Source organism: Eucyclogobius newberryi, unplaced genomic scaffold (genome assembly GCF_026437365.1).
Source record: "Eucyclogobius newberryi isolate DKJ021-1_F unplaced genomic scaffold, fEucNew1.0.hap1 SCAF_18, whole genome shotgun sequence".
Classification (NCBI taxonomy): domain Eukaryota; kingdom Metazoa; phylum Chordata; class Actinopteri; order Gobiiformes; family Gobiidae; genus Eucyclogobius; species Eucyclogobius newberryi.
Window position 1 is genome coordinate 18,501,005 of NW_027315812.1, and position 13,195 is coordinate 18,514,199.

Sequence of the window (13,195 nt, forward strand, 5' to 3'; positions counted from 1 at the left end):
ATGAGTGTATTTGTTTTGATGCATTCAAAAAATATATATGTATACCTAACTGATATTTCGCCTGAGAAACCCAAATTAAGTTTCTATTCATTGGCTTCTGGTAAAGCTGTCCTTGTCAGACCAGTTCTCCAGGAGTGTCAACTGTGTCATAATGACTTGTGTGAAAGGGTTTACTCTTTTCATAGAGGCTTCTGACTCTGAGGATTGTCTGAACATAAATACATACATTTTTAGCTCTCTTGGGTCTGGTGAATCGGAGCTGATGGATAAGGTATCGATCCGCTCAGGAGTGGTCACTAATGACACCACGGATGAGACAACCTCCCTTGTGGATGAAAGTGACGATGAGGACGAGGTAAAAAAAGACAGAAAGAGAAAAAAAGAATAGGCTCCTGGAAACGTTTAAACTTCTGTTAGTAAAGGTGCACCAACTTTTCTGGTTCCATGGAGATGTTATTACTTGCCTTTAATGTTCCACAGTATGGCATTTAACATTTACGTATATTAGCCCATACTTTTGCCTATTTGTATCACTCAACGTACTTTGAATTTAATTTAAATACATGCATTCTTAAACTGAGTTGGGTTGCCTTACACAAGCAGGTGCAAGATCCTCCTCCTTCCAAAAAGTTAAATCAGTGCACCTTTAAGCAGGTATTTTATTTGCAAATGAATCTGTTAATTGTTTATTGCAAAGTTTGTAACCCAATTCTGAAATACAACCTCACACTTTGGGGAAGATATTTCTGCACAATGATTACAAATAATGTTTTCCATGATAATCATTGTAAATTATTATTTATTGCTGTCTTGAGGGGTTAGTTTCACAGTATAAATTCAGTCATAACTGATCATATTATTTGCACCACCTTCAGAGCTCTGATCCCCAAGGACCGTGTCTTGCAAGCCCACAGACTCCTCTGCCAACCTACAAACAGAAGTTTGAGGAATTTAAAAAGATTTTCAAGGAGATACCAGAGACTGAGATACTAATTGCTGGTAAGCTTATTTTTAGGCCTATTTTTTTTTATTCCATAACTATATTGTCAACTGTTTTTTGTTTTATCTGAAAGTCACACTGTGTTGACATAGTTTCTGTTATTGCACTAAGGACTTAAAAGTTGTTGCAATATTCTTCCTCAATAACAACGGTTTGTGAGACGCCTCCTTGGTTGCACTCACACATTGGGTCCTGTGTATTTTTCCCTCCGTAGACTACCCCTGTGCACTCCAGAGGGACATCCTCCTCCAGGGTCGCCTGTATCTTTCAGAAAACTGCCTTTGTTTCTACAGCTATGTGTTTCGAGGCACAAAGGTAACCCTCAAATGTTTTTGGGACACTTTGTTCCCCTGTAGTAACTTATTTGCAGTGTTGTGAAAAGCCAAACAAATCATCTCCTTCAATGCTGCCCATGTGATAATGTTTTACCTGAAAAAGAACATCACAGTCACTGACAATAGATATTGTCAATTGACAATAGATATTGTCAGTGACTATTCATTTAGTATAATAAAACTCAATGTTCATTATTAGGGGCAGCTTTATAAAACTTCTATAAACACTGCAGTACCAATATTGGATTCTTTGAACAGATTCTAGTCTACTAGTATTTGTATCAAACTAAATAAAAACATAAATAAATACATGTGATCTCTCAAAACAGAATTTGCATGTTATACTTGCCACTGATCTGATCAACATAGTGTATTTATGTCATTATTTAAAATGTTATATTGTGTTTATTTAGATCACACTGAATCTCAAAGACATAATGACATTGACAAGAGAGAAAACAGCTCGACTGATTCCCAATGCAATCCAGGCTTGCACTAGCACTGAAAAGGTACAAGGCCAGACCAGTAACATTTAACAACTCATTGTGTTTCCTCTAATTCAGAATCTGATTTTACTTCCCAGTTCTTCTTCACATCGTTCTCAGGCAGAGAAAAAAGCTACGTGGGAGTTTTCAGAATTTGGCAAAATGCTCTAATGAACAAGGTATAGTAATGTCTAACTACCTGCAGGACATGTAGGCTGCACATTAAAACTCTGTATCCTAAAGCTACTCAAAATGTTTGCGTCTTTGGCCTTCACACTTATCTATTTGGTCCAGAGTGCAGCACACTGACCACATGGTGACCGTCACACGCGAGGCGCGCGTTTAGCTACGCCCGTGTGGATGATCGACCAGAGTTGAAGTGTCCAATGAGAGCGTAGAAAAACGCCCAGCAGCCTCGTGCAGACCAATAGGGTTAAACCAGAAACTCAAACGTCACTCCCATTGGACACTTCTAACTTTCGTCGATCATCCAGACGAGGCGCCAGCTAAAGACGAACGCGCCGAAAGTATCTCGCAATGCACTCTTGGATAGTTTTAACGATGTTCACGATAAAATATGATTTACGATTTTAGATACCATAATGAAACGTCATGTATGAGTCAGAATTGTATTTGTATCTACTTGTATATAGTTTCACCTTGTAATGTGTTAGTAAAAGCAGACTAATGACACATGCAGATACCTGTCCCCGGTGGCGCGCGCTCTGCTGGGACATGAGGCAATAACATCCTTCAGGAGGTCATTGACCCCCGACAGGTGTGGCTTATCGTGCTCATTTGCATACGCAGCCTCCACGCTTAGCACACTTGTCACTGACAGACCTATTAATGTAACAAAAAACATTTAAGAGGAGTACCTTGTTCGACTGAACGAGCAGTGAAGTGTCGAGCAGCTTTAAGTTTCCTCTATCCGGGTTTAAATCAAGTCGGAGCGGTTCTGCCCCTGAACTTACTTCAGTCGCCGACTTCCTGGAAGTGCGTGAGCAGGTACTGACAGCAGCTGTGTGTGGATCATTGACTGGATATGTGCTCTGGCGAGTGAGTACCACGGGAAACTGAAGTCGTTTACTCGTTTATTTGATCGTTTACTCGTTAATCTATTTTATTGCATGAATTTTCTAGCGCGTCAAAGTCCAGTCGTGCAATAGATTATGACGATAATACTGTTTCCGCCTTTGTTTTTATATAAAGTCTGAGATCCTGTTATGGCGTCAACGAGGTGTAAATAATTGTATTATTATCCTTTTTACTGTGAAACCTAATGGGGCAGTTTCCAGGATACATGGAACTCAAAGCTCTGTACACATGGCATTGTCACCAAAGTTGCAAGAAGTTTCCGTTTGGGAAGAATACTTTGAAAAATTTTTTTTAGAGAATACTGATTACCTGAATTCAAATCAATTTTGTAACTTTCTGAATACGTATATACTTTCACATTGTCTTGCATTATATTTTAGCATGAAAACACGACATCAGATTGAAACCGGTCTTTGTTTTTATTTTTGTTTTACTTGCATTAATGTATAAGAGAACCTTTCTCACAAATGTATGTTGTTTTTTAAATCACCAAATACCACAAAAAGCTTAATTGTTACAGATGAGAATAGTTCTATAGATCTATCAATCTTTAGTTTGTAAACTTTACCAAATAATATTTTGCCTTCAATTATAATTTTAATTATTAATATTTTCACTACACTAACCCAGAATTACTATAATTATGCTGACGGTTTTGCAAGATCTGTTTGTAAATTTGTCAGACAATTTAGCCTTCTCCCTGTGAATAAGACATGCATTTGCTTTGTGTCTTCAGACATTGACGAACTCTGAGTTGTGGCAGATGGTTAAACAGCACTATGGGTATGACCTGGGCCTGAGCCATGAGGAGATTGAGAGTTTACTCTTATCGTCAGAATCAAGCATGCAGACCAGGTTTGTTCAGTATTACATAATGCTCATGCAATATTTTAAACTAATTCCATACCTTGTTAACCATCTGTGAGGCAGTCTGACTCCTAGGTCTGGTGGAGACAACAGTCTTGGCCATTTAGAGCGCACTCCTTCCTTTCGGCTCCCTGGGATTGAACAAGGGCCACTAGAGGCATCAACACCACAAGCGGAGGACCTGCCTTCTCCTGTTGGATCCCAAACCTCCAACTCTCTCAATGTGGTACTTGGACAATAATGACACACGGTGGGGTGGGATCTTATCTATAATGATACGGCCCGGTTACTATTTTCCATGTCCATACAGGATGACATTCACAACACCCCATCACAGAACCGTAGTCCTGTGCCGTCGCTGGACCGTGGTGCCCCTGACCGTGTTTCGAAGCGCTCCTCTCTTTCTGTTGCCCTAAATGCAAATGAGAATGGCCTTTCTGAGCAGAGTGGTTCAGATAGTGTTGAAGAAGGTGAGAATGTTTGTGGCCAAAGGCATGTTGTGGAATATTAGATTCATAAGCTGTTATGAAACGTGGAAAGAACATTTTAAGTGTTTAAGAAACTCTACAAGAAACATTCAAAACTACAAGCGACACAAAGTTTCTTTTTGAAGAAACTGTCATTTATGTAGTGATCAACACTTTATTGACCATTCTTCTTGGAAAAATAAAAAAGTAGTCGCATAACAATTAGTCACATTTGTGAGCAACTCTGTCCTGTCTGGAATACTAACTACATATTTTTTTCCCTCTGGCTTCCCCAGTGGAGGACAGAGTAGGATTGTCACAAGTGGCAGGCCGCCTTTATCTGAACAAAGTTTTCCGCATCAGTGCCAACAAAATGTTTGAGATGCTCTTCACAGACTCCAGCTTCATTCGCAGGTTTATGGATGTCAGGAAGATAACAAGTTTGTGTTATATTTTTTTTATTTCAAATCTAGTTATGCATTAATTGCAATAGTCTGTATCAATGGACTTTTTGTCACCAGACCCCAGCTTTAACCCTTGGCAAATGGACGCCTCAGGAAACAAGAAGAGAAGTTTAAACTACACAATAACCATCAGTAACCCACTCATTGGGAAGTTCTCTACCGCCACAGAAAACCAGGTGTGTTAGCATATTCCTGAAAAGGTGATTAAGGTTGACCTCTTATTTTCTCAAAAATGTTTCTGTCAGATACTGTACAAAGAGACCAGGGAGGGTCAGTATTATCTAGTGGACTGTGAAGTTTACACTCACGATGTTCCATATCATGATTATTTCTACACCCATAATCGTTACTACATCATTAGCAACTCCAAGAGGAAATGTCGGCTTAGGTAGAGCATTTTTATACCTCCCTGAAGTTTATAAAACTTTTTCAATTAAGACGTATTATGTAAGTTTAATAATCATTTTACTACAGGGTTTACACTGATGTCAAATATAAAAAGCAGCCATGGGGTTTGATCAAGTCTTTCATCACAAAAAACTCTTGGAGCGGCATAGAAGATTATTTCCGACAGCTTGGTATGTATCACTGGAGTCCCTATGGCTCCTTTTTCCTGTCTCAGGCTTTACTGTATTTGAATCTAAATTGGATACAAGCCTGTTGCCAAAATGCTCTCCAGCTACATAATGTGAAACTGCCACTCATAAGTGATCCTCTGTGTTGTAAACAAATACTAAGCTTTAATTGCTGCCCTTATTTTGGTTCTTAAATGTTTATTACTTTAACTTTATAGAAGCTGAATTGCTTGAGGAGGAAGCAGAGCTCAACCAAGGAAGTGGAGATGTGGGAAAAGGTGGCCTGCGCAGGAGGAGGCGAACGTACAGTCGGTCCAATCCAGAGCACATAAAGCCCAGCAGCCAGTATGGGCAAAATGCAGAGCTGCGCAGAGATAGCATCATAGGTACACAACTTACTTAGGGCTATGACATCACGCACTGCTCTTCTGCTTGCGAGCAACGCCTGTGACCTTTGTGACTAGAAAACCTCCCCAAATTTTGCTGGAGGTTAAGACCAAAATGCTAAAATCTCAAATCACTCATGTGAAAGTGTTCAGAGGTCCGTTTGGGGGAAGTTTTCTAATCTCGCCCACACACAGCACATTCTCTTCCCACCTGGGTAATTATTTCAGAGTTGTATATTTATTGCTTCAGATCCGAGAACATGGTGAACTAGCAAATGTATACAGTATTATTTATTAACTCAAGCCGCAAATGAATGTCACATTATGATGAATGCCTGTTATTATTGTTGCAGGCCCCATAGAAACTATCAGCCCACAAAGATTGAACGTCAACACAATTATTGTTGCTATGAGCCTCATGTAAGTTGCCGCAATTTCAGTCCTAATTAAAAAAAAAATACATATATATACTTCTAATTCCTGTCATTTTTCAGTTTGCTAATTTTGACGTTGCTGAATCTGGGCCTGTTTTTTAAGTTGTGGGCGATGGAGGATATTGCCCACCGAATGTTTCTGAGCACAAAGCACAGACTGAGGGAGAGGGGCCAGTCCAGGTGAGATGCTGTAAATCTGATATCTAATGTCTGTGGATCACACACGGAAAAGTTCTTGACACCCAAGTGGTCTCTGTGGTTATGTAAGGCAAAAAGAAAGACTTGCTTTATTGCTCCTTTTGATAGAAAATGCTTAAATAACTTTGTTTTGACAGCATGGCACCTGATTTTAGTGCTGCACAAGGACCTGGATATCCAGACAGGGAGGACTTTCAACTACTAAAAACTGTACTTCAGGATTCAATTAACCTTCTTGATCAGGCAAGTCATTGACTGGTCAAATAGAAACCACAGTTTGGGGGTAGTGTTGAAGGGAATGGGATACTGTGTCTTGGCATGTTTACCAATGGAAAAGGTACAGTTTTGCATCCACTGAGATGTCTTTTGTCTCTACAGCTCCGCAAGTCCTTGATGTTGCTGCAGCAGAGTTTTGCATCAGCGAACCAAACGGCAACGGTGCAATGAATGGACCACACCTGGTGACCGGAGCACACGGTTTGTGAAGGAAAACGCCACTGTGGTGAAGTTCCTCTGAGATCTGGTATCCAGTATCATTGCCATGGAAGCGTCCCCAGACAATGCTTTGTTACCAGGGCGAGCATGTCTTGAATCCTCTTTGGAGCATCAGGTGTTTTTAAGGCATCAAAGGGCTGTTGCCAGTGGCATTGTGTTTTGGACTGGTGCTAATGTCAGTCATTTGGCTTGTTGTGTGTGTGTGTGTCATTATCTGTGGCACTAAATGGACATTTTACTCCACTTTGACATTACATTGTAAATATATTTTAGTTTGCTGGAATTTTAAATGAGTTATGCATACAAAGTAGTAAAGTTGATAATTGCTTCTGTAAATTACTGCAACTTTGCACATGAAAACGTTAAAATGTTTTAACGACTTTTATACCCCTTATATGGGTTACATTTTGTGATGCAACAAATAAAAAAATTGTCATTCAGATTTTAATTCTATGAAAATGTGTTTGTCGTCTTGAGCTGCCTCTAACACTTTTTAAAACAGTTTCTTTGTCAATATTGTCAACTAATCTTGATAACGAAAGCCAATACATTAGCACAATTATGAATGGTTCCCGCTTTGCCTTGTATTGTGGCAGCTGTCATTTTGAAACGGAACCTTCTAGAGACTTTCTGATTATCTTGGGTTTAAGAATGAGTTACATGTACTTGATAACCTACTTTTGCCATTCAAAGATGTTTTCTGGGCACACGGTCCTGTCAGGATAAATATTTCTCCGCTCCGCCCAGAACGTGGTCTGGATTGCGTGAATGAGCGCTGGGCGGAGTGACACCTCTGACGTCAAGAGGAAGTAATGACACGAGCGGAGGACGAGTCCGGGAGAAACGGTTTGTCTTGCTTAACGTAATAAACACAAGTTCAAGGTAATTTACCGGTGTCGTCGGGCAAACAGCCTCGACAGAAAGCCCACTTTCGATGTGAAGCGCTGCAGATTTCCGTGGGTCGTTCCGCGGTCCGTTCCGTGGGTATCCAGCCCCAGTGTTTGTTTACTTGGGTAGGTAAGCGCTTTAAATTTTTTATTACATGAACAAGTAAACGTAGGAAGAGTTGCAACAAGTCAGTTTTAATAAACTTTTTTCTGTGTAGCAGTGTTAACTACTTTACACGATTAAAATTCACCCTCAAAAGAGTTTGAATCAGTCATGTGGCATCACAAAATGGCCCACGGCTCTCATACATCTCTCATACTGACACCATGGATCTAAGTACTTGTTCAATATTTGATTTCCCCCACGTACCACCAGGGCTAGTTTGACACTTAAAAACGTGTCTAAAATAGGCCTGAACCTGGATTAAATCATGCCTAAACTGCGTCAAAACAAAATCTTATGTGCAATAGACGGATCATGATTCATAACTAAAACGGACACGAAATATATAGATTTAAAATATTCTAAAGTGAACTGGTCTGGGGGACCGGAACTAGTGGAAACAAAGCTTAAAATGGGCCCTGAGTTCCACCAGAAGAAGCCCCAGTACCACATTTTGAGAAACAAAGTTCAAAGAACTTTGGAACTGGTGTATTCAAAGAACTGCTCCAGCCATGTCCATATGATCATCAACACACAATACATTCTGTAGCTTTAAGTGCCAGCGCTTTGGGCATAGCCAGGCAGGGCTCACAAGGAAGTGAGCCCTGCCTGGACAAAGGTTATATCACTAATGCTCTGTAAAGCCCGTGTGTCAAAGCAAAACTCTTTACTTTGAACTGCCTCTTCCTTGTATCGTGGACTAAAACAGAACCAGCAGTAGTAACACATGGATACCAACCGCCAGAAAACAGGGAAGTCAAGGCACTGGAAGAGGAACTTTTAGGACTACGACAAAGTCTAAGGAATAAAGTCTGGCGGTAATGCAACACTCGGATGTCAACCGCCATAAAACAACAACAACAACAACAACATATTGCAGCGGTCTGTAGAGGGAGGCAAAGATGTGGTAAATGTGCAGGAGATCACGAGTATGGGAAGTGTGACGTGGGAGCAAAACTGAAGTGCTGTAACTGTGGGGAAGAACATAGCTCTGCCTACGGGGGATGCAGGTTTAGCAAAAGAGCTGCTGAGGTGCAGAAAATAAAGGTCTCTCAAGGTATATCCTATGCAGATGCAGTCAAGAAAGTTTCAAGTAATGAGTTTAGAGTAAATACAGAGAGGGGAGCCAGCGCTGCTCCCAGCCAGGGTGAAATGGGAAAGGCCAGCGTGGCTCCCAAGAAGTGTGAAGGTTTCAAGAGTGGAGGTCCCAAGTGTGCAGGTTCCAGAATTAATGAGAATACCCTGGTTGTGGATAGAGAGGATTTTGTACTTTTTATGGTGGATGTTGTAAACTGTGCTGCTCAGACTCAAAGCAGAACTGAAAGGATCAGGATCATTGCTAAAGCTGCAGGGAGATTCCTTGGAACAAAGGAGCTTGATTGGGCAGATATAGAAAACAGGCTAAAGGCGCTAAATGGGAGTCGGAGTGATTGGGGTCTGCTTGTGGGGAGTCAGAGTGATCAGAGTGACGAGATGGGGGTGGGGGTGGTCTCCTGTCCTCGCCCAGTCTCGTAGACGCACGGCTACCAAGCAGCGACATCAGTGGAAATATTAAAGCCTATAGAATGAAGCCTAAAGAATAAAGCTGTACGGTGGAAGCACCGAACGTCAAAGAAGGAGAGGAAGATGAAGAAGAGTCTCCCTGGAATAAAGCCGGTCGGTCTCTGAAACAACAACAACTATTCTAGTCACAAAGACATATCATGACCTCATGGGCTTTGTAACACCAAAGCAATGGAAGGAGTACTTTTACGGACTACGACAGTCTGAGGACTACGAAAAGTCTGAGGAATAAAGTCTGGCGGTAATGCAACAATTGGATGCCAACCGCCATAAAACAACAACAACAACAACAACAAGGACTACGACAAAGTCTAAGGAATAAAGTCTGGCGGTAATGCAACACTCGGATGTCAACCGCCATAAAACAACAACAACAACAACAACAACATTCTGTAGCCAGACAATAACCCCTCCACCTGTTATATATGTTTTCATGGCACATTAGTGAAGAGTGGCAAACTTGCATCTATACTTTCTAAACAGACTCGAAGGTTGATAGCAATATTCAGTGTACTATAAATTATAGCCTGACTGATGTATGATATATGTGCGTGCATGTGCATGTGTGAATGTGCACGTATGTGTAGGAGGGTGGTGGTACTTGTTGTTTGGCATGACTTTGTAAAGACTGAAGAGAAACTACTTTTTATTGAAGAGTGAATTATTTTATTTTCAAATTGCTGTGCAATCCTGATGTGGATATGATCAACAGGATGAAAGACTGTCCATTATGAAAAAGAGAACCAAGAAAGGGCTGGAGGAAGAGGACACTTTGTGCTGCTGCGAATATGTGAATGGACTGGGAGAGCGCAGTCATATGGCGGCCTGCTGCTGTGACTGTGAGGACCTGGATGAAGTGTGTGACAGGTGACCAAACTACATGTATATGCATTATGTAAAATACATAGAAAAATGTATAACATCGCTATTGTTGTTCAGAATTTACACAGTATTAGTGGTTAATTTTATAGTCTATTCGCATTTTTTGCAATGCTCAAATCTCAACTGAGACGAATCTGAATATCATTATGTAAGCATCAATTTTTAAAAAGAAAATATCCTAACAAAAATCCAGTTGGATGGTGCCATCAGTAATAAAGAAGACTTTCTGACAAAATGTGAACTGCCCCATTAATAGATATTCATTTAAAAATATAAATATACATATACATATCTGCATTATGATCATTGTGACCTGTCCTTCACTTCAATTACAAACTATGGGCAGTAGAATGTCATGTCATGTGAACTCACCCAAGAAGTAATTTTGGCGAAACCTTTTACCCTAGGTTTTTGAAAAGAGAGCCCCAGAAGCCGGACTCCTTCTCTAGAGTGGCCGAGGTCTTGACGGACAGGATTCGGGTGCCTTGGCTGAGGGGCGGAGCCAGGAAAATTGACCTGTCAATCATCCCTCCTCTCATACTTCTGCCCGTTCTCCTGGCCATCGCTGCTCTCCACTTCCTGCTGGGCTTGCTGGTGCTCACCGCTCTGCCTGTTCTGGTGCTATGGTATTACTACATCACTCATCGTAAAAAGGGGCGGACGCTGTTCTTCCTCAGCCTGGCTCTCTTCTCTCTGGCGTACATGTACTACCTGTTTGTCACTGTGGTGGTGCCTCGCGGAGATGTTGGCACGGTTCAGCTGGCTATAATAACACTTGGCGTCATCTTCACTCTGACGGCGCTCATCCGAACTAAGAAAGGTCCCGGTGTGGTGTTGCCGAACCGAGAGGCCTGTCATAGCACTGTTACTTACTACGCGCCTCTGCCGGAGAAGGATCCTGCTGTCAACGGGGGGAAACATGAAGTGATGTTGATGGAGCGGACGGCAGTGTCAGACCCGACGGATGGAGAGATGAAGGAAAGTCATCGAAAAAACTGGTGTCCCGTGTGCAGAACGGTGCGGCCTCCTCGGGCGGGACACTGTCGGATCTGTGGGATTTGTGTCCTGCGCCTGGACCACCACTGTGTCTGGTGGGTCACACTCAAATACAATCAGAATCACGGGTGCCTTTTCTTCTAGCTTGCTCAAAGCCCAAATTTATGGGTTCAAGTCAGCATTGCACCATAAATACTAATTTCTGCGTTTTTTTATAGTTTAGAAAATACAGTTTTAATGTGAAAAGTTGACCAGACATTTGTAGTGACAGATTTTTGAAAGCGTAATGAAGAAAGTTACAGCGGTTGCGTTTATTACTGCTCAGTGTCTGGTGGAGTGTTAAAGTCTGATTCTGCTCTACAGGATTAACAGCTGTGTGGGCCAGGCCAATCACTTGAGCTTCGTTCTAACTCTCATCTCGTTCCTGTTGACCTCTCTGTATGGGATCTGCCTGGTGCTACGGAGTGTCTGTCCAAAACAACACATTTTGACGGCTTTGCTCTACTGCCCGGGGATCTACAGCGAGTTCAGGTAAGAAAACAAGCACATGCTGGGTCAGGTTAAGGTTATGGTAACTCCTGAAGGGCACTTGAAGACACAAACAGATGAGTTGTTAAGCTCATAAAAATAGCCTAAATAATTTACTATGTGCCACTATCTTTGGTGACACTCATAGGCAAAGACTTGAAACTAAATTGCCATCTATTAATAGTGGTCATCTTTGCCGACAGTAGTTGAGGGAGTATCATTCCAGCCAATCCTATTGATAAACTACACATACAGCTATAAAATGACACCCGTAATTTCAAATGTTAACTAAAATGTGCAAGTTTATCTTATAACTTTATTTAGCGTATTTATTTTTTATGTGAGTAACAACAGAGACAACAGTTTCAACTGTGACATACAACAATAATTATGAACAATACTAACAAAAATGTAATTAATGTTTTAAAATAAGTTATTATTTCAGTAATATGGATTCATTTTGTTTATATTCCCGCTTTCTCGCCACCATTCTTTCCTCAGATGTGGCCCTGGGGCCTGTTTTTATCTGCCCCCCCACAAGTATTTGATAATAATTGTTTTTCATTTTATTTCTATTATTTTATGTTTTAACTATGGAACATGTGTCTGCACTTAATGCACTGTCCTTAATGATGATGATGATGATGATGATGATGATGATGATGATGATGATGATGAATGAAATAATAGATTAAATAAAAAAAAGTGCAATTACCTGGATTCAAATATGGCTCTCAGGGAAAAAAATAATTTCCCACCCCTGGATTATAGGCGAATGTTGCCATAAAAGAAACAAAACTGGAAGAGCGCTCACTCTGTACAAAGTGCTGCCCTGGGGGATACTCGCAACTCATCTGTTCTGCCAAGCCAATATGTTAGTGTTCTTCCTCTTTTTTTTTCTCTACCCTCCCTGGTCTATAGTGATACATTTGTGGTCCTGGTGTTTTGCAACAGACAGAAAATCAGTTAATCCAAAAATTCAAAGCCTATTCATATTTATCCCTGTGTGTGTTCCAGCTCTGCGCTGTGCTTCACCTGTGCATGGTACAGCAGCATAGTGACTGGAGGGCTGCTTCACCTGCTCCTGGTGCAGCTGATCAACATTAGCTACAATGTGACAGCGCGGGAGGCTCGAATGGCCGTGCGGGACAAAACTGCTCCAAGTACCTTTTGGGGACTCATTGTAGACACTAAAGTCTACTCCAGAGGATTCTGGCTAAACTGGTCTTATTTTTTGTCAATGGGAGACGAAGTGAACCTCAACTCTTTGACTCCAGCTGATGTGGTTTAGTGCAGTGGTTCTCAACCTTTCTTAGTCACAACCCCTAAAATAATAACTGTTTGGACATGTGTTACCCCCAAGCATAAAAAG

At 41.2% G+C, this 13,195-nt stretch overlaps 2 protein-coding genes across 2 annotated transcripts; both read left to right on the forward strand.

Moving 5' to 3' along the window:
* Window positions 1–161: 161 nt before the first annotated feature.
* On the forward strand, window positions 162–7,180 carry gramd1c (GRAM domain containing 1c). The gene is made up of 17 exons (XM_072450842.1): window positions 162–355; window positions 876–999; window positions 1,215–1,315; window positions 1,749–1,844; window positions 1,919–1,999; window positions 3,655–3,773; window positions 3,849–4,011; window positions 4,096–4,255; window positions 4,549–4,692; window positions 4,774–4,892; window positions 4,962–5,104; window positions 5,191–5,294; window positions 5,510–5,677; window positions 6,031–6,097; window positions 6,172–6,291; window positions 6,447–6,552; window positions 6,688–7,180. The coding sequence occupies exons 1-17, from the start codon at window positions 263–265 to the stop codon at window positions 6,754–6,756; spliced, it is 1,977 nt and encodes a 658-aa protein (XP_072306943.1). The 5' UTR covers window positions 162–262; the 3' UTR covers window positions 6,757–7,180.
* Window positions 7,181–7,731: 551 nt separating this feature from the next.
* Window positions 7,732–13,179, forward strand: zdhhc23b (zDHHC palmitoyltransferase 23b). Its single transcript, XM_072450843.1, has 5 exons — window positions 7,732–7,817; window positions 10,130–10,284; window positions 10,707–11,390; window positions 11,659–11,826; window positions 12,841–13,179. The coding sequence occupies exons 2-5, from the start codon at window positions 10,148–10,150 to the stop codon at window positions 13,112–13,114; spliced, it is 1,263 nt and encodes a 420-aa protein (XP_072306944.1). The 5' UTR covers window positions 7,732–7,817; window positions 10,130–10,147; the 3' UTR covers window positions 13,115–13,179.
* The last annotated feature ends 16 nt before the right edge of the window (window positions 13,180–13,195 follow it).